The 19,390-nt window shown below is 35.1% G+C and overlaps 1 protein-coding gene across 1 annotated transcript in view; it reads right to left on the bottom strand.

Annotated features, from left to right (window-relative positions):
- The window catches only part of DGKB (diacylglycerol kinase beta), a 688,394-nt gene that overhangs the window by 540,478 nt on the left and 128,526 nt on the right, over window positions 1–19,390 (bottom strand). The window contains exon 3 of the mRNA XM_077757671.1: window positions 9,311–9,387. Within this exon, the coding sequence (XP_077613797.1) occupies window positions 9,311–9,387 (77 nt within the window). The remainder of the gene's footprint in view (window positions 1–9,310; window positions 9,388–19,390) is intronic.

The following is a 19,390-nucleotide window of genomic DNA, read 5'->3' as shown; positions in this document are numbered from 1 at the left end:
AAACTTTAACCACCAACCAACAAAGAAAAACAAAAGAAGAACTTCAGGATAAAATAATGTTGTGTCCTATTCCAAAATCTCTGCTTGCTACTTGAGTGATCTGGGGCAAGGAATTTATCTGCTCTTTCATTTGTTTATTATTTATTATTATTTGTAATGTTTATTTTTTAGAGAGAGAGACAGAACATGAGTAGAGGAGGGGCAGACAGAGAGGGAAACACAGAATCCAAATCAGGCTCTAGACTTTGAACTGTCCGCACAGAGTTTGACACAGGTTTCAAACCCACAAACTGTGAGAGCCTGACCTGAGCTGAAGTCAGACGCGTAACCGACTGAGCCATCCAGGCACCCCTATCTGCTCCTTTAAAGAAAAAAATCTGCCATATCCCAAGTGGGTGTACTTTAAAAAGTCTTACATAATAGAACCTCCTTGAAATTAGCACCTGTAATTTAATAATGAAAACCAGGGGAGAAAAACAATCAAAAAGAAGAGTATCCCCCTTAATAAGGGACATGTTACTCCTTGGTCCTTATTTCTCGGTCCTCAGGAAACTTTCTAAAATTAAATGCTGCAGCTCTGTCATGCTCAGTAAGCAAAAAAAGCAGCTTGGTTTTATTCTCTGACAGCTCTAACCCTTAATTTTTTTCCATATAAAGTGATATATATATAAGATGAAGCATTCAGGATTGTCATCTAAATGTAATAATAAATCAACATAAAGCACTTAAGATGCCCTTGGGCACATGGCATGTAAAATAAATGAAATGTTAAAATAATAGAAGGAAGTGCTGGTTTGAGGTTTAATGGATTTTTTATTATCTTAATTTGCTCTCCTCTTTTTTACTCCAGAAAACCAGAAAATTCACTACATCTTCCTGAATCAAACCTGCAGTTTCTGGGTTTTAGCTATTTTGGGATAATTGTTCTGTATCAAGCAACATTGACAAATCACTGCTTTTAAAACATGAACATTTATAAACAGATATTTTCCTTTAGAAAATAAAAGTCTTTTATTGGAATCATCATTATTTCCTCAGTCTTAGACGTTTTCTATGAGATGATGTCATCCCATTTATTACTTAAGTTTTACTGATGATGTAAAATTCTCTTTCAAACTTCTTAACAGTGTTGGTGGAAGCAAAATTCCCTTCCTTTAAATTTTTGGCCATTATATACAGCTTACAGTGTTGTAAAACTCAAATTTCTTTAAAGTCAAAATTGAGCTGTTTTAGTGTTTCCAATTCATAGAGTTAATTATTCTGAAATGCCTTTTCTGGTTACCCTGCCTCCTTCTTTTCTTGTTAGTAAAAGATTTCCAAATCTCCTTTAAATTCTATGTTGTCTAAAATATCTGTAAGTGCATACTGTTCTCAATATATACATTTTCCTTATTTCATGATTCAGTAGAACATTGCCAAATTTAAGTATTTTATTTTCTACTGCTGTCATATAGCAGCATTAGAATTGGTTTTTGAAGATTGTGACCTTTAAATAGAATAAGATCACTTATATGCACATCAATGGAAACACTAATAAAAAAAAAAAAAAGTTTTGTTGGACTTAACTGAAGGAGCGTTCAAAAACCAAACTGGCTGCAAGCTCAGAAACATACACACTCACAATGTTTAAAATTTTAAGAACTGCTTTTTAATTTTTTTTTTCTTAAGGAGCAGCCACAGACTATTTAAGGAGATAACATGGAGAATTTGCAAAGAATTCAGACTGAGGGAGCTGCTCAGATGTTGTTGCCAAATTGGCATAAATTCAAAACACATTTCTATATGCCTTTCATTATTATATCTGACCATCTGGGTCCTTTGTTCCTAAGTCCCTGTTAATACTAAAGAAATAACACTAGTATTCATCCAAGTAGATTCAAAGTGAATGAAAATAAATGTCATCACTCTATCATTAATGTATTCCGGTGGTTTCAGGATGGAGATTTTCTCATATTCAGCAAATGTTCACTGCGCACCCACATTGTATGAGGCTCTGCCCTAGGTGTTTGGGTAAAGATGCTACTGCAACATGTGAAAATCCTTCCACTAGAGGCTAATCTTCCTACAAAAGATAAAATAAAATAGCAAAATAAATAGGTTAAATGTACAATGTTTGACAGTATTAAGTGTTATAGGAAAAAAAGTAAAATAGTTATAAATTTGGAAGGGAAGCTTGTAATATTAAATCTTATGAGGAGGAAATGAAAATCTGCTCTTTGAATAAAGATTTAAAGGAGAAGAGGGTGACAGCTTTGCACATATCTGGAGAGAGAACATCTCAAATAGCCAAACAGGTAGTCCAAAGGTCCTGAGGTATTAAAATGGTATTGTTTTAGAGGGATTTATATAAAAGTCACTGAGGAGGGGCAGGAGAGCAGAATAGGAGTGAGGGCAGACTAGAATAGCAGAAAATGCATTCCTGTATGTTTATCATAGAAATGTAGGGGAGAAATACATCAACTGTGACAGATATCACCTAGCCACTTGAAACAGACCACTGAAGTTTCAATTTAGGATACAGTACTACAGACGTTGATTCTCAAATTCTAAATGTTGTCATAGATACAAGACAGTATTTTTTTTGACAATATCGAGATTGGATCCTCAGTGCACTTATGACAAACCTGTAACAAGCTATTCAAATTGATGTGTTTAATTACAAGATGTAACTAATTAGGCTCATAAGTATCTATGTAAATATCTTCTCAAACTTTTACAGGGCTCAGTGCTAGGACAGGGCAATTCTCTGAGTATCAAGGTGTAAAAACGAAGCCACATCATGAAAAGAAAGTTACTACATATTTCAACAATAATTAATACACACTGAATATGAGGTTAAACATACAGAATTATCAAAGGCATTTTATTATTCAGTGTGGTGGTAAATTTTCAAAACTGGTCTCTGGTTGTAAGTTTGATAAGATGAAAACAGCTGCCTTTGTATAAAGAGGAACAGGGAAGAGATGTAGAAATACTGGTTGACATGTTTCTCCCATTCCTTGCTAATCCAGTGCGCTGGCATATATGCAGTTGTGAGAGGTGGAACAGATACAAGAGACACAATAACTCTGGGAGCAGGGCAGCATTCTGGATAGTGGCCAGGCTTGGCAGGGAAGAAAATCACATCTTATGTCCTCCACTCATACCTCATGGTAGAAGGAAATCAATTTAGAGTTGGAAAAGACATCAGAGTTATATTTTCTCACTTTATAGTTGAGAAAAGTGAGGCTCTGAGAAAATAAAGGTGATAGGATAGGCTGATGGTGTATCTCAGATATTCCTATCTTCTCTTTTCACATATACTCTAGAAATTTTGTATGAAATCATGCTGGTTGCTAACGTGTGACTAATGGCTACTGCCTTTAAACATCAGTGGAACACCTATACGTCAGGCACAGAGCTAAGTATTTTGTATACACTTCAGAATTTAACCCTTTTAACAACTCGATAAGGCCAATATTCTTTTTGTTTGATAGCTGAACAAACTGAGGCTAATCATTTGTCCAAGACCTGCTAATACATGGCAGATGTGGGATTTGAACTCAGTTCAGTTGGACTCCTAAGGCCACATTTTCTCTGTTATACTTTCCAGATGCCTTATTTAATGGCAAAGGTTGAATTTGGTTCTGGAAGGACAATTATAGCTTACAATAAAAGGGTGTTTATATCATTGCTAATAATTCTATCAGTGTCAATATCCTTGTTAAAGACACTGAAAATATTACATTGGGTGGCAGCACTACCAAATGTAAGTTATGAATTCCCAGGTTTCTTATTAAGGGAATGAAGCAATTCACTTGTCTAAATATAAAGGGTATCCTTCTATATTAGTAGAACTCACAGTGCAGAGTACCAAGTGCAAAGATAAGGGAAGCCCAGGGAACTATGAAATACAACTAACCCTTGTGCCAAGGATCATCTACTAACAGGAAATATAAAGAGAAAATCCTACACTCATAGGCACCGATACACCAAGAACACATATAGAGCAAAAAATATGCATGTACTTTTTTCTCCTTTGGCTAACCTCAGCTTTCCTTGTTCTTTCTATTCTGCAACTAAAATTGCTTGCCTACCCAACACCTCCATATGGAAGAAAGACTGAGCAAGGAGAGAAAGAAACTCATCCTGCTGACCCTAAAAAAGGCAGGGCTAACTTTGACACTAGTTTTTAGACAGTCCCTGGGAGGGATGCACATTGTGCAGAAAGGTGTGTTTGTTGACCAAGGTGTTCAGTAAATGTCTTCCCATAGCTAAATCCTACTATATAAAAGCAGCCATTTACTCTGAAGAGCTGCCTCCTAAAATCATAAAGCCCTTGTAAACTGTCTTGGGGGAGGGGTGATGGTTGGTAGGTTTCCACATAGTTCAGGGATATTATCAGAGAAGTGTCGTCTCCTGAAAGAAAATGGTAAAAGTCATCACAGTAACTGAGTTGCCATTTCAGTCCTATCTCATTCTAGGAGACTGTAATATGGAGGACCTACATCTAGTCAATCAAGATTATTCTGCTGTAACCAATTGCACTGTGATATGTTGGGGATGAGATTACAGTGTTTGCTGTCATTGAGACCATAGGAGAGAGGTGAATAAAAAGCTGTTAGTACTTACTCATTACTGTGCAAGAGAGACAATATTATGGCTTTAAAGATCTTATGCATTTTGCTAAGATATATTCCTAGTATGATAGAAAAATCCATTTAAAGCTCCCAAAAATGGGTTGTAATTCTAAGCACCCAGCTGAACTATGGACACAAAACTTGCTTTACAAAATGGGCTTTACTAGGAGAATGGCTGAAATGACAGACGGGTTACTCTTTTTTCCCAGGAAGGCAAAGATCAATAGCTTTTCAGTTATATTTCCCTCACAGATTCGAATAGCACTGTAGATGTCCCCTGCAAAGAAATACCTATCAATTGCATTTAAATGCCGTTATAAACCTCCCGTTGCAGGTACATAAATTAAGACTTTCATTAAATGATTTATTTTACTGGAGTTTGATCGATGTTTTGGTGAAATCAGAAAATTAAATTCAAGAGTCTATAAAACTAAAGCCCACCCTCTAGACCTTCTTTAATTCCACCAAGGTATTAGTTCTTCTATTTGAGACTTTTATGTGAACAAATATCAGTTAATTATAACTTTCTAAGTTTTATGGATAGCCGTGCATATTATATGAATCTTAATGGTAGAGAAGTACAGGTCAGTGATATGGATGAGAAATTTATAGCTCACATCAGAATAAAGAAAGAAAAGACAGATTTCAATAGAAAAGAAAATGTCTTACTTGGTTAAGAATGTCTTGTTTCTGTGCATGCAAGGAAAGAAAGAATACATGTGTTAACGTCAGATAATTTATACTCATTATCTCTATTGCTGACAACTAAAAGGTCAAGTTTACAGATTGATTTTAAAACATACCCTAGAACTATGGGTCTCAAAATGTGGTCCTGAAACAGCATCATTATCATAAACTGTGAAACTTATAGAAATACACATTTTTGAACCTTACCCCAGAAACACAGAAACTGAGGAGGTCAGGGGAACAGACAGCAATCTGTATTTTAAGAAAACCATCAGGTGATTCTGATACAAGCTAAAATTTGAGAATCACTTACTAGATCATTCTTTGAGTGTAATAAGCAAACAGTTCTAATTGACAGGAGGTAAATATAATGAATAACACATATAAGATTTTTAAAACCTTCCAGAGAAGATGATGAAAACAGAACAGTATATATAAGTATATATTAGATTATGAATACTTCTTTCCTACTCCTAATGTTCCCATCTTTTGGATTAACATTTTGACTAGTCCATTGCCATGCCTTTAAAGAAAAATAACTTCCCATATGTATAGTACTACTTATTTTTCCCCATGTCTTTAGACATTAAAGGAACAATTTAGAATTGAATTTGAATCTAGAAGGGGAAATACACACACACACACACACACACACACACACACAATTACTTATACTATAATATGCTACATATATATATTACGCACATATAAAATGCAACACCAAACTTGTTCTTTCTCATATTATCCAATTCCATTACTTTCATGAATCATTAATACCTGAGATATGCTGATTATATTTTACTCTTTTACTGTGAACCTTCTCACTGAGATTGAATGGCTAAAAACTAGCTATAATCATACTCTTAACATTCATGTAAGATTAGTTGGAGACTAATAAGAATCCAAAAAGTCATGGAGGTGGAAAGTATAGTACATGGAATATAATCAATAAGATTGTGACAATGTTGTTTGGTGACAGATGGTGACTACACTTATTGTAGTGGACACTGAGTAATATATAGAATTATTGAATCATTATGTTGTATATCTTAAACTAATATAACACTGTATAGTAATTATATTTCAATAAAAAGTTTAACAAAGAAAAAATAAAAAAAAAATCTCTTACCTTTTTAGGTATGAGTTAGTAGTAATTATGTGCATCGGAATATGCCATACTCATTACATAAGAAATGCCACTCAATGTATGTGAAATACCTTTCGCTTCTCCTTATTCTTAATTCCCAAGACCTTCCTTTTCATTCTACGGCCCAATCAACAAAGTGAAGAGGAAAGGGCATCAGTCTTAATCTGGGATTCCAGATAATTAAGTTTTAATTATGGCTCTTGTCATGAAACTAGCTGGTTAATCCCAAGAAAGTAATTTTACTTTTCTTATAATGACTTTATCTAAAAATTTTATAATCTTAACTGTTTGGGAAACTGAAGACCTTTTTAAACACTTTATTCTTAGGGAATCTTTAATGCCATTGTTTAGATTCATATTTTTGATTTGGTTATTTATTTTTTTTCAAAGAGTGATTATTAGTTGATCTTTAAAAGATACAAATTAAAAATAAATTATTCACCCATATATGGAAATTAGTATTTCTTCTCCATTAAAATAGACTTAAACCATTCACATATCCATTAGATGAAATTTTTATACAAAGAGCTTTTAGAACTCAGTAATTAAAAGAGTGATAAGAAATATAATGCATCTACCATATAAGCAGCTTTACTTTGTAAGAGGAGAAGCAAATAAGGGATATTTTGTCTGTTTTTTGTTTCTTTGCAAATATCTTTTACGTGGATGATATAAGCAATCTTTATTTTAGAAAACAAAGGATTAAGTATTCTAAAAACAATATAGATTAAATACTTCTCTACATTTTCTTGTATACTGGGGCATCAATTAAGTAGTCATCTTCACCACACAACTTTAGTATTAATCTGACTAGTGAATAGAGAGTGAAAACTTCCCATGTGAATAGAGAGTATGAATTCTGCCATACTGTTAGAGTAAACTTTCAGAAACTAGATGAAGTCATGTTCTGAAGAGAATCTTAAGGCCTTAAAGCTTTCTTTCTCAACATTAAATATTCCTAACTACTTCCTATTAGCTTTTGTAAAATACATATTAGTCATTAAAGTCATATAAACTTTATTTTTTTTTTCCTGAAGGGAAAAGACCAATCATGTTAGATTAGAGAGAAGATTTGCTCTTAAATTAAAATTACTTTGGGGTCATACTGAGATCTAACTTTTTTTTGTTTTTCAACCATTCATTATTTTAATAATGCATTCCAAGAGCAGATCTGTGCATTTACAGAGAGTTATTACATTATTGAAAAGGCTGACATCATATGTGTGTCTAAGAATGAATCTAGTAATTACCTCAATAAATCCAGTATACAGTGACTGATAATCCTCATGAAATATATAATATCAGTAAGACTAAGTCATGAGAGTCTTTTAAATAAGAAATCACTGAAGCAAAAAGGCTATTTTGCAAACAAAATTACATTCCAACTTAATTTATAGCTCCCAGCTATCTTTAGGGAGAAAGAAAACCTGGTTTTATCTCTGTATGTAGATAACATGTACGTCATCAAGAATGGTTGGGAATGTAAATATTAATGACATTTTCGGGCCTTACAGCACTTCCATAAAGTTGTCATCTTCAGCTTTCCCACTCTGCTTTTGTGGTCTTTGAGATTTTCAGTCTACAAATTTATCTGCCAACATTTTTTTTTTTCTCACACTACAGCATCCAGGAAAATAAAATATGAGGAAAATGTAGGCCAGATATTTGCTTTTGTTCCTAGGATAGGAAAATGGGAATGGCTTTAAATTGCCTTATTTTCCCCATCATTGGCAGGCTCTAAATATTAATTTAGTTGAAAAAGAAAAAAAATCTTAAGGTAAAGACTTCTACAAGGTACAGTAATGTATCAGAATATAGACAGAATAAGAAAATACGGCATGAAAAATAGCTATTAGAAATACTGAAAGTAAATTATAAAACAATATGAACTGAGGTTAGAATTTAGAAACTTAGTTTTGACTAAAATAAAAATTCTATAAATCCCAAAGAAATATAACATTGAAGGAAAATGAAGAACTGTGCTCTTATAAACACTGAAAACCATAAAGACAATAATAACAAAAAACAAATCACATTTAATCAGCAAACAAATCTATCTAGCTGGCTAGATAATACATCCAGGGGAAAGGGTCTTCTGAAAAGCTTAATTTGTTTTAACTCCCAAAGAACACAACTATCATTTGGTGAAACTCCAAAAGAACTCACAGTAAAGATGCTCAAACATTCAAAATGTAACATCTCTCAGCTAACATCAAAAGGAAGGTTATTAAAGAAATAATTAGGAAAGGATAGACATTCATTCAAGCAAGGTATTCCAAAGCCATCAACAGGACATGAAGTTTTTATAAGGAAGGAATTTCAGGGACTCATTAGCTTACTGGTAGTAGATTAAAACAAGATAGGAGGAAGAAATTGCTTTTTACCCAAGGTGGCTTTTTAAAATTACAGATTTTTCTTTAGTCAAGGGAATAATTCTTTGAAAGGAGTAACTCTCCTGCCCCCAACCAATGTTCATCTGGGGTTAAAAAGTATACGACTCGGAGGGAGTAGCAAGCACACTCTGTCTTCCCTTCTATCTAATCCTGACCTGATCATACCTGAGCAAGCCATCTCAGAATCACAATGTTTTTAACCTTTAGGAAAAGAACGAAGGACATATTAGGGATGATCTATACTCTTTCAAGCACACAACATACAAATGTTATTTTCATTAGCAAACGTTTTTTGAATGAATAAAAGTAGTACACTATTTTATGTATTTTCCAGAAAAGCATTTCATATGAATTTCATTTTCATTATGGTATGGTATATGATGCATATACTTCTAAGGACTATTCATTAAGAAATCTCGTCTTCAATCATATATATGAAACTGATATAAAGAAAAAAGGTTTACCCCTTCAGGATTATACTTTGCAAGCACACCATTACCATGGAATTCTTCAAGAACATCCTTTAATTTCTTTGTGGAATCTATAAAGAAATAGAGAACACACAAATTGTTTATACATATCTATTGTGGTTAAATAACCCAGTTTGGAAACAAAGACCTAGTAAAATATAATCACTAACAGATATTCAATTTTAAAATGAACATGTAAAACATTCTATTTTTGAAAGGCTATTTGGTTGAAAAAAGCAATCACACACACACACACACACACACACACACACACACACACACAAAAGGAACAGAAAAAGTTATGTTTGTCCAAAGGTATTGCCCAAAAATAAGGCAATTACATATGTAGTATATAACTTAATGAGCAAACATATAAATAGGTAGCATCTTTTCCTTTTATTTTGATAATATAACATCTAAATGAATGAAATAAGTGTAGTTTAAAAAGAAACCATAGGGGGCACCTGGGTGACTCAGTTGGTTAAGCCACTGACTTCTGATTTTGCCTGAGGTCATGATCTCAAGGAGCTGAGTTTAGAGCCTGTTTGGGATTGTCTCTCTCCCTCTCTCTCCCGCCTCCCTCATTTGTGCACATGCTCTTTCTCTCTCTCTCTCCTTCTCTCAAAATTAATAAACATTTAAGAAAAGAAAAAAAAAGAAAACAGGCATTTCTTGTTGAACTTTACAATTAACAAAGTGCCTTTTACATATTTTACTCCATTAACTAATAATAACCCTGCTTGACAAATGAGAACAGTAAAATGTGTATTTAAACCTCAATAGTGAATCCAGTCAGGAGCAAGTTATACATTTTAGTATTTTGCAGATGGTTTTAGAGAGAATTTTCTAAATATACACAAAGAACAAACTAAAGCTTATTTTAATGCAATTAAGAAACAAAGTTTAGGAAAAAAAATAAAGAAACAATGTTGAGGAAGTATCTCTCTACTAGCTAAATGGGATGCTGCCCCATTCAATGAAGCTACTTACATTTCTAAGTTAAAAAATAAAAAAGTGGAGGGGTGCTGGGGTGGCTCAATCAAACATCTGGTTTCAGCTGAGGTCACGATCTCATGGTTTGCAAGATGGAGCCCCACGTTGGGCTCCAGGCTGATAGTGCAGAGCCTGCTTGGGATTCTCTCTTTCCCTCTCTCTCTTCCACTCTCCCCCCAACCCTTGTTTTCTGTCTCCCTCAAAATAAATAAATAAAATTTACAAAATTAAAAGGTTTAGATATGTTACCAAAATAATTTTAAATTGCTTTTTCAATTCTGAAATATTTTGAAATATTTTTATGATGTTCATTATATTGAGATTGTGACAAAAGAACTCTGAATTAATATGGAAATAATGTCATTAAAGAGCATAAATATTATTAGAAAAAATAAATAGAATATAAATATATGCATTCAATCTACTAATAGAATGTCCCCATTGTTATCAAAATATAATTGTGATAAATCAATCCTAGAATCCCAGAGTTATTATACGTAAGTTAGAGACAACTATTAATCCTGATAAGTCATCTAAACATTCAGTCAAGTTTGATTCACAGTGATAAAATAAGACTGAAAGTGAAATGTGGGAAATAAGCAGATGTTTAGTTTTCCATTAGCATATGAATATCATGCTTCTTGTCTTTCCCCAAGACTCAGTGATGTTTGAACTACCAGAAACTAATTTCCCGTTCCAAAAACACTATTTTTCAAATGAGCTCTGTAGGCATCCTAATAGAAAATTAACTCTTAGATGCCCATCAAGTGCATCATGTCTATATTTTGTGAATTATACTTTCACTTAGACGGTGCAATTTTATTTATGTTGTAAGTTCTGTGGGGTATATTTTAGTTTGACTGTTTTGTTTTTAGAGTATTAAAACTTCCACATAACACATATTCATTATGCTGACCATTTTAAAGTACACAAATCAGTGGGTTTTTCAAATGTATTCACACCGCTGTGCAACCATCCCCATTACAGAATTCCAAAATATTTTCATTGCCCCCAAAAGAACCTCCATATTGTGGTCATCCCATACAATTGGAATCATGTAATTTGTTTCCTTTGTTCACCTTTTATTTCAAGTCTCACATATGCTATAGTATACATCTGTACTTCATTCCATTTTGTAGCTACAAAATATTCCATTTTATGAATATACCACATTTTGTTTATCCACTCATTAGCTTGTGTACATTTGTGTTGTTTCCATGTTTGAGTTATTATGAAGAATGTCTCTATGAACATCCAAGTATACATGATTTTATACAAATATATGTTTTAATTCTCGTGGGTATATACCTAAGAAAAGAATTGCCAGATCATATGGAAACTCTACATTTAACATTTGGTAGAACTGCCAGAGATTTTCACAGGACTATCTTACTTCACATTCCTACAAAAAATGTATGAGAATTCCGATTTCTCTACATCTTTGCCACACTTTCTATTTGTTTTTGTTTTGTTTTGTTTTTTTTTGTTTTGAATTGGAGCCACCATAGTGGCCATGAAACGGTTTTGATTTGTATTTCATTAGTTATTTGTTAATGGTTAATGATGTTGAACATCATTTCAAATGCTTTTTGGTCATTTGTGTATCTTTTTGAAGAGACATCTATTCAAGTCTTTTGCCTAANGTGTGTGTGTGTGTGTGTGTGTGTGTGTGTGTGTGTGTGATACGTTTGGAGTCTGTACAGTTTCCTATATATTTCTTTCTCAGAAAGATATATTTTGCTAGTACTTTCTGTACTGTGATCAGAGTTAGTGTGTTACACCTTGTTTCTTGCTAGATTGTAGGTTTCTCTGGGGAAGAAAGTGTATGTTTTATTTTTGCATAACATTCAAATTTAGTACAATTGCAATATTGTGATTCAATTGATCAGAGATATTTCTTAATTAATACAAATTATAGTAATTGCTCTAACATTTACTTTGGCAGAAACTTAAAACTACTTTAGAGACCAGGTTCTATATTAAAGAGAGATATGAGGGGCACCTGAGTGGCTCAGTCAGTTAAGTGTCTGACTTGACTGCAGTTCAGGTCATGATCTCCCAGTTAATGAGTTTGAGGCCCCCCAGTCAGGCTCTGCCCTGATAGTGCAGAGCCTGCTTGGGATTTTCATTCTCTCTCTCTCACTCTTTCTCTTCTCCTCCCCCACTAGTGCTGTCTCTCTCTCTTTTTCTCTCTCTCTCAAAATAAATGAATAAACTTAAAAAAACCCCTAGAGATATGAAGCTGATTCTTTATTCCCAAATCCTTCTTTGTCAATAATAATGCATTATTCTAACTTAGCAGAAAATTTTTACTTCTTCTCATTTATGGATGTAGATGCAGATACTTCTGTATATACCCACAAAGACCTATACATTTCTAGATTCACAAATTTTGGAATAATATATCCCAGTGACTCTGTTTATTTTAACCATATCTGAATCCCATGATAAAATGGAAGTTGTAGAAGAAAATTTGCTTTCTTATACCTAGGCTTTCCAAAGAACTTTAGAGACACTGCCTAAAGATGGGTTTTTCGTTTCTGGCTTCCTTAGGAGAAACACCCACAAACACCCCCACCCACACACACACACACACACACACACACACTCAGTAATCATTTATGAATGCTCCAGAGAGACAATAGTCCTTAAAAATTTACTCATGTTATTTTTTAGTGTTTTCTTGGGTATAGTTTATGTTAGAATAATCTTAGTGGAGAGACCACTAGGAATAAATTTAACAAATTAAGAGCCAAAATCTCTGTGTTTCAATGACAATCCTGCTCTGAGACAATTTAAGAAGCACTAATTCATATTTAGATGAATCACCATTCACTCCATTTATTCCTTTTTCAATACTCAAGTTCCATTTCTAATATTGATATCTGAAGTATATTCATGATCCAGTCCCCACTTCACGATCTAGTTTAGAAACTGGAACATTATCTTGTTCTTCTCCTTCAGTCCCAACAACCTCTCTTGGGCCCAGTCTCTCAAACACTGAGGCCTTGACCTGACCAGCCAATATTCTATAGATTAAGATACTGGTATGAAACATCAAAGAGTTCTAGATATCCTGCCTGGGTCCCCTAACCTTTAATCAAACCTTATATGAACAGTCTACATATCTGCATGGATTCCCAAAATGCAGTAGATTGTAGTAGATTGTAAAGATCCTGCTGCTGTGTTCTTCAAAGGAGAATAATCATTGATTTATTTTATAATTCAGATGATTTTCTGGATTTGCTCCTATTACTTGTCACCGTAAACATTCCTATCTGTTTGATTATGTCAACTCAATCATGTCTGTCCAAACAGCACTAGGGTGGTGGAGAGGAGAAAGGATGCAAAACTTAATCTGACCTACTCACTAATATAAGACAGACATCAAGAAGTGATGCCTGGATGAATAGATGGTGAGTGAAAGGCATAACCTCAATCGCATTTCAGCTAATATTGGAGCTTCAAATAGGAGAGCACAATGACAGATTCTGGGCAGAGCAATACTGAGAAATCCAGGCAGGCAGGCAGCCAGGCAGGCAGCTGTGACCTGGGAGATCAATTCACCGGTAAAACGTATCTGTAATGAAACAAAGGTCTGGCATCAAAGAAGCCTGGCAACTGAAGTGCTTGGCAGCCAGGTTCAAACAGCTGGTTTCATCCTTGGATCAGGGATCAGGACAGATGCTCAGTAGCAAATACTGGGTCTCCCAGAAAGCAAAGGAGGGTCATGACATGAAATATACAGCTAATTCCAGAGGCACTGATGCTTAGCTCAGCTAATAGGGCAGGAGACCTGGAAAGGAACACTAGAAATAAATCACTGCCCATAACTAGCAAATACATTTTGCCAGGAAGTAATTTAATATTACGAACCACAACAGAGACTATGGGATTATTTTGGGTTATTTGCTCTACCACCATCAGAATCACCTAAGCACTAAAGTGGTGCTGAACCAAAAAATGGGAATCATTTTGTTCAGAAAACGCTTTGGTTATGTGCAAGGGACTGATGATTTCCTTAGGTGTCTGCTACATCTTGAACTTCACAAATCAACTTCCTTTGTGATTTCACAGCCTCTTTGACTCTTCATTCCAAAAAAACTCAACACACTTGTCAGATTAATCACAAATGGAGTTATGGAAAGATTTAGAGGCAGAGAGCTTTAGATTTGAGTCCTGGATCCAGAGTTCTTGGTTGAATATCCCTGCACATATTTTTAATGTCTCTGTGGCTCTGTTTTCTAATACATAAAATAGAAATGATACAAAGCTTGTTGTACTGTCTGTAGCAAAGATTCCAGTGCCCAATAAGTCCCTGTACCTTTATTCTACCATAAACATGACTTCAAACATATCATTACCTTTCAGCAGTTTCCTGTGGTCTTTGGATTGAAGCACAAACTTCTCCTTTTGGCATGACAGCTGAGTCAAAATACCATCCATACCCTACTTACCAATAGCTATTTTTGATGCCTTCCTTATTATAGTTAATATTCATCATAACATATCCCATGATTTGAGAGCCCCTCCTTTGCTCATTATGTTATCTTTGCCTGGAATTCTCCTCCATATCAAATGAGGTTCAAACATAATGCATGCTGTAGTTTACCTGCCACCTTGTTCACAAAACCTCTCAAGATCTCCTTCACCCACAGTAGATAGCAACTAACCTTCTATGGGACACCCTATAATAACTTTCTTAGAATCTACACCTGATTTATGCATTGGTTACAATTAACACTATTAATTAATATTTACATGGGGAGACTGTTTTCGGGGTTGTAAAGTGTTGCATCTTACTTTTTTAAGTGTCATATCTTATTCTTTCATATAAAACTCATGACTATCATATAAGTTTATCAAACTCCTCCATTAGACACATGAAGACACCAGGTTTAAGTAATCATTACTTATTCAAAATCATATGACCCAAAGGGGTTGAAGTAGTGATCCAAACTTTTGTATATGGCCCGATCTGTTCCCTTTATTTTGTAAAAGCAAAACAAAGCAAAACAAAACAAAAAAGAGTAGAAATTTCCATCATAGCCAAGGTATCAACTTGGCAGTCCATGGTGTTTGTTTATTTAGTTCACTGAAGTTTATTGCTTATTTTTCTAGTACATGGGAAAATTCCTTTTTTTTTTTTACCAACTTAAATCAACAGGTGAAGAATACCTTCTATAGATAATAAAAATATTAAAAAAAGTTCATATGGATATTTTTAAAAATTTTTATAGCATATTTATTTTTGCTCAGGATCATATGTTTGATAATGGAATTAGAATATATATAGTTCTTTTTGAAAACCTTGAAATATATGTAAATTTGACATAATGTATATATTTCATATAATTATTAGAAAGAGTCAATCTTAAACATTCAAATCACTTGTGTGCAATATGAAGGGGAAGTACACAGCAAGGACAGAGAATTATTGAAGTAAAATTCTAAAACTGCTCTGTAGGGGCACCTGGGAGGCTCAGTTGGTTAAGCGTCCGACTTCGGCTCAGGTCATGATCTCACGGTTTGTGGGCTCGAGCCCCGCGTCGGGCTCTGTGCTGACTACTAGCTCAGAGCCTGGAGCCTGTTTAGGATTCTGTATCTCCCTCTCTCTCTGACCCTCCCCTACTCATGCTCTCTCTCTCTCGCTCTCTCTCTCTCAGAAATAAATAAAACGTTAAAAAAATGAAAAAATAATATAAAATAAAACTGCTCTGTAAATAACACATTTTAATTATACCTCCTCAGAAAATCTTTCTTTGTTTGCTCCAAAGTAAATGTATTTTAAAAGTCAAGGCCAATACTTTTACCATCCAAACAGTAGTCCTAGCCCTTTTCACTCCCATGAAAAGATTATCATATTCCACTGTTATCACCAATACTACCCAACTTACAAAGCGCACTTGTTATTTTTACAAATACCAACGACAGAAAAAAACTAATGTAGATTAATTATCTAGTCTTTTATTTGCCTAAGTAGACAACACCATGGGTCCCTGTTTCAGTGAGGACACTGGGTTTCCAGAAACCAGTGCAGCTCTGACAATGTGAGACAGTCTGCTAATGTCTGGAATCTGAATTTGGGACCATGGGAAAGTTATCTGTTGGTTCTCCCAACTCAGTGCTTCAAAAGTTTTCTTCAAAATCTTAGCTTCCCCACATGGTATTTTCTCCTTATCACAAAGGTGACTTGTGGCCTAGAAATCTTTTCCTGCACTCAACCTAACTCATCTTTGCAGTGGCTATTTTAACCCTGCAGTAAATAAGGTTTGTAGCTGCAACTATTTAAAATGAAAATTTTCTAGTCTAAATACTGAGCTATCATTAATGTGCACATAACATATCAGTATTCAGTACAAAGTTAAATGTGAAAATTAAAGTAACTCTTAACTATACAGTAGTTCATATTAGCAGAATACCCAAATAGTTTTATGTCTAACCCAGTAGTACTCATACTGGGATCTATCTTAGAATCATCTGGGTAACTTTTAAAATACACTGATGCCTGGGCTTAAAACACAGTCATGATGATTGAATCCACTAGAGTGGCCCCACCAGGCATGAAAATTTTTAAAAAGCTCCTCACATGATTCCTATATGAAGCTAAGGTTGAAATAACCACTGCTCTTATCCTTAATGAGATGCATAAAGAAAATGAGAGTTGATTAGCAAAATTTTTTGCTGCTACATTTTCCTATCTGGGTCCCTGTTTCAGTGAGAACACTGGGTTTCCAGGGGAGAAAATAAAGCTCTGATGACAAAAAGAGGTTGCCAGTGCCTTTAATCTGAATTAATATATATTTAGCCTGGTTGTAAAGATTATATATAATCTTTAATAAGTATATATTTAGCTGTTGCTCAAGGGACTTCTATTAGGGAAAAAAAACTTATTAGAGCATTTTATTTAAAAACTGATTTACCCTCATCTGAGGTCACAACAGCCAAAAATAATATTTTAGAAATAGAGAAGATCCAGAAATTGCTATTGCTATTAATGTAATTCCCCAGGTAACATTAAAAAATGACCTATTTAAATTGTAGTCAGCAGCAGTAAATAAACACCTACAGCATTACAGAATAAAATATTTGGAGAACCAGTCACCCAAACAGTGAAGTTTATATCTACTTACATGAGAATTATAATAAATTCTCACAATAAAAAAAATTCAAACAGATTGAAAAAAATTTGGAACTATTGTTAAAAATAGTAAATCACACTGCAGCAGTTTGGGTAACTGAAATCTATATACTTGGATTTTTAAAAACATCCCAAGGATATACATTAGGAAGAGTTGTTTCAAAAAGGTGTTAAGCCGTTCTGAGTGCAATTTTCCTCTCTACATACTTCTACTAAGCTCTTGGGATCACTGTTAACTTGAAAAGATGATGGCCCTGACATCTTAGAGAAGACTGTTATACACACTGCAGTAACTATTTCTATTTACCTGGAAGGACAATTATTTACTTTCAGGATAACTGTTGATGTGAGAAATGGAAAAAAAAAATTCCTTTATCATTTTGATATTCATTATTTGATGATAATATTCTTAAATAACCAATCCTTAAAACTGTTTCCTGCATTTGCTATTGTTTTTTTCCCCCTTATTCATATATTTATACTTAACTTTTGATGTAAACACTCGTTCAATGCCTTGGACAAAATATTTGTAAGAGTGATTCCTTGGATGGACCACAAATCTGGTAATTTGTCCTACAGTCGGACACTCTCCTATACGCCCACGAAAAGATCTACATGTCATGCCGGTTCTCTTATTGTGTCTCTCATCCCTGAAATGCAGCCAGATCAATATTAGACGATGGCTGAACACCTATAAAACTGATTTGAGGACTAACACAACAATCTGCACGACCTGCCCCATAGAACTCAGCAGGTACACATCACAGAGAGGTGTACTAGTGGAGAGAGAAGCCACGGAGGGCAGGGAGCTGTTTTTGCTTGCAGAGAGAGGCCAGAAATGAGGGGAGAGTACAAGAAAAGCAACCCAACTTAGAAAGCAGTTGGAGAGAAAAAGAAAATGTGGAAACAACCACACAGAGTCTGAAAAAAAAAGGGGGGGGGTGCGAAGGAGAGGGTTTAAAAGCCATTAAGACTCTAAAACAGGGGGAATGCAGAGTCTGAAATTCCATAGCTGGATACCTGGTGGTATTCTGGTAGGAAGGGTAAATCCCCAGGAGCAAAGAGGAAGGTCTGAGGAGTCCTTGGACCAAAAGAGGAGCAGCGTTCTCCTGCTGGGGGGACATATGGTGGAGGCTAGGCAGCCTCCCCACAGGCAAAGGTCCCAGTGGACCCAGAGAACAACCACATCCGCTGGTATTGGAACAAGGACACTAAGGGTGAAGCCTGGTACCAGATGTGTGTTGTGATTTACCATAATCCTTGGAACACTGCTGCTACACGATTATGCAAACTTTTTCTGGGGCAGACTTGCACCTGGCTGCAGTCTCCGGCCATCAGCAGCAGCATGGTTTCTCCAACATTCGTGGGGGCAGGCTGGCATGTGACCATTACTCAGTGAGACCCTCCCCAGAGGGTCTGAGCTGGTCAAAGCCCTGTCTGTCAGAAGTGAGGGGTTGGGAAACGGCCCCATCTGAGATAAAACTCAGGAGGGAGGTTCTGCCTGGCAGCCTGACAGCTTGTCACATTCACAGACAGTGTAGAAGAGGGAGTGGATGGAAGCCAGAGTCAAAGGAGGGGTGCTTGATTACCTGTAGGGGAGAACACAGAGCTCCGATATGAGACACTGGGTACCCGCATGACACCATTTTCACCCCTCCCACCCATGCACACAGCCTACGCGTGCTACAACAATGCACCCTAGTAAGCTAAGCAGCGCCATCTCATGGTAAACAGAGCCTGTACACTAAGCCCCACCCAGATTGGCCAACCATACTCGGGAAACAACACAAGTCTCTACCTGCTTTGTTTAGGGACTAAAAAGTGCTTCACTTTGACTTCTACAGGAAACCAGATGTAATTTCAATAGTATTTCATTCTGTTCGCTGATCCTTTCATTCAATGTTTTTTTTCTTTTTCTTTTCTTTTCTTATTCTTGAATA

The sequence above is a fragment of the Crocuta crocuta genome, unplaced genomic scaffold, assembly GCF_008692635.1.
Source record: "Crocuta crocuta isolate KB4526 unplaced genomic scaffold, BGI_CrCroc_1.0 scaffold62, whole genome shotgun sequence".
NCBI classification, from domain to species: Eukaryota; Metazoa; Chordata; class Mammalia; order Carnivora; family Hyaenidae; genus Crocuta; species Crocuta crocuta.
The sequence above is the reverse complement of the archived record's forward strand: the minus strand, read 5'-3'. Positions and strand labels throughout refer to the sequence as shown.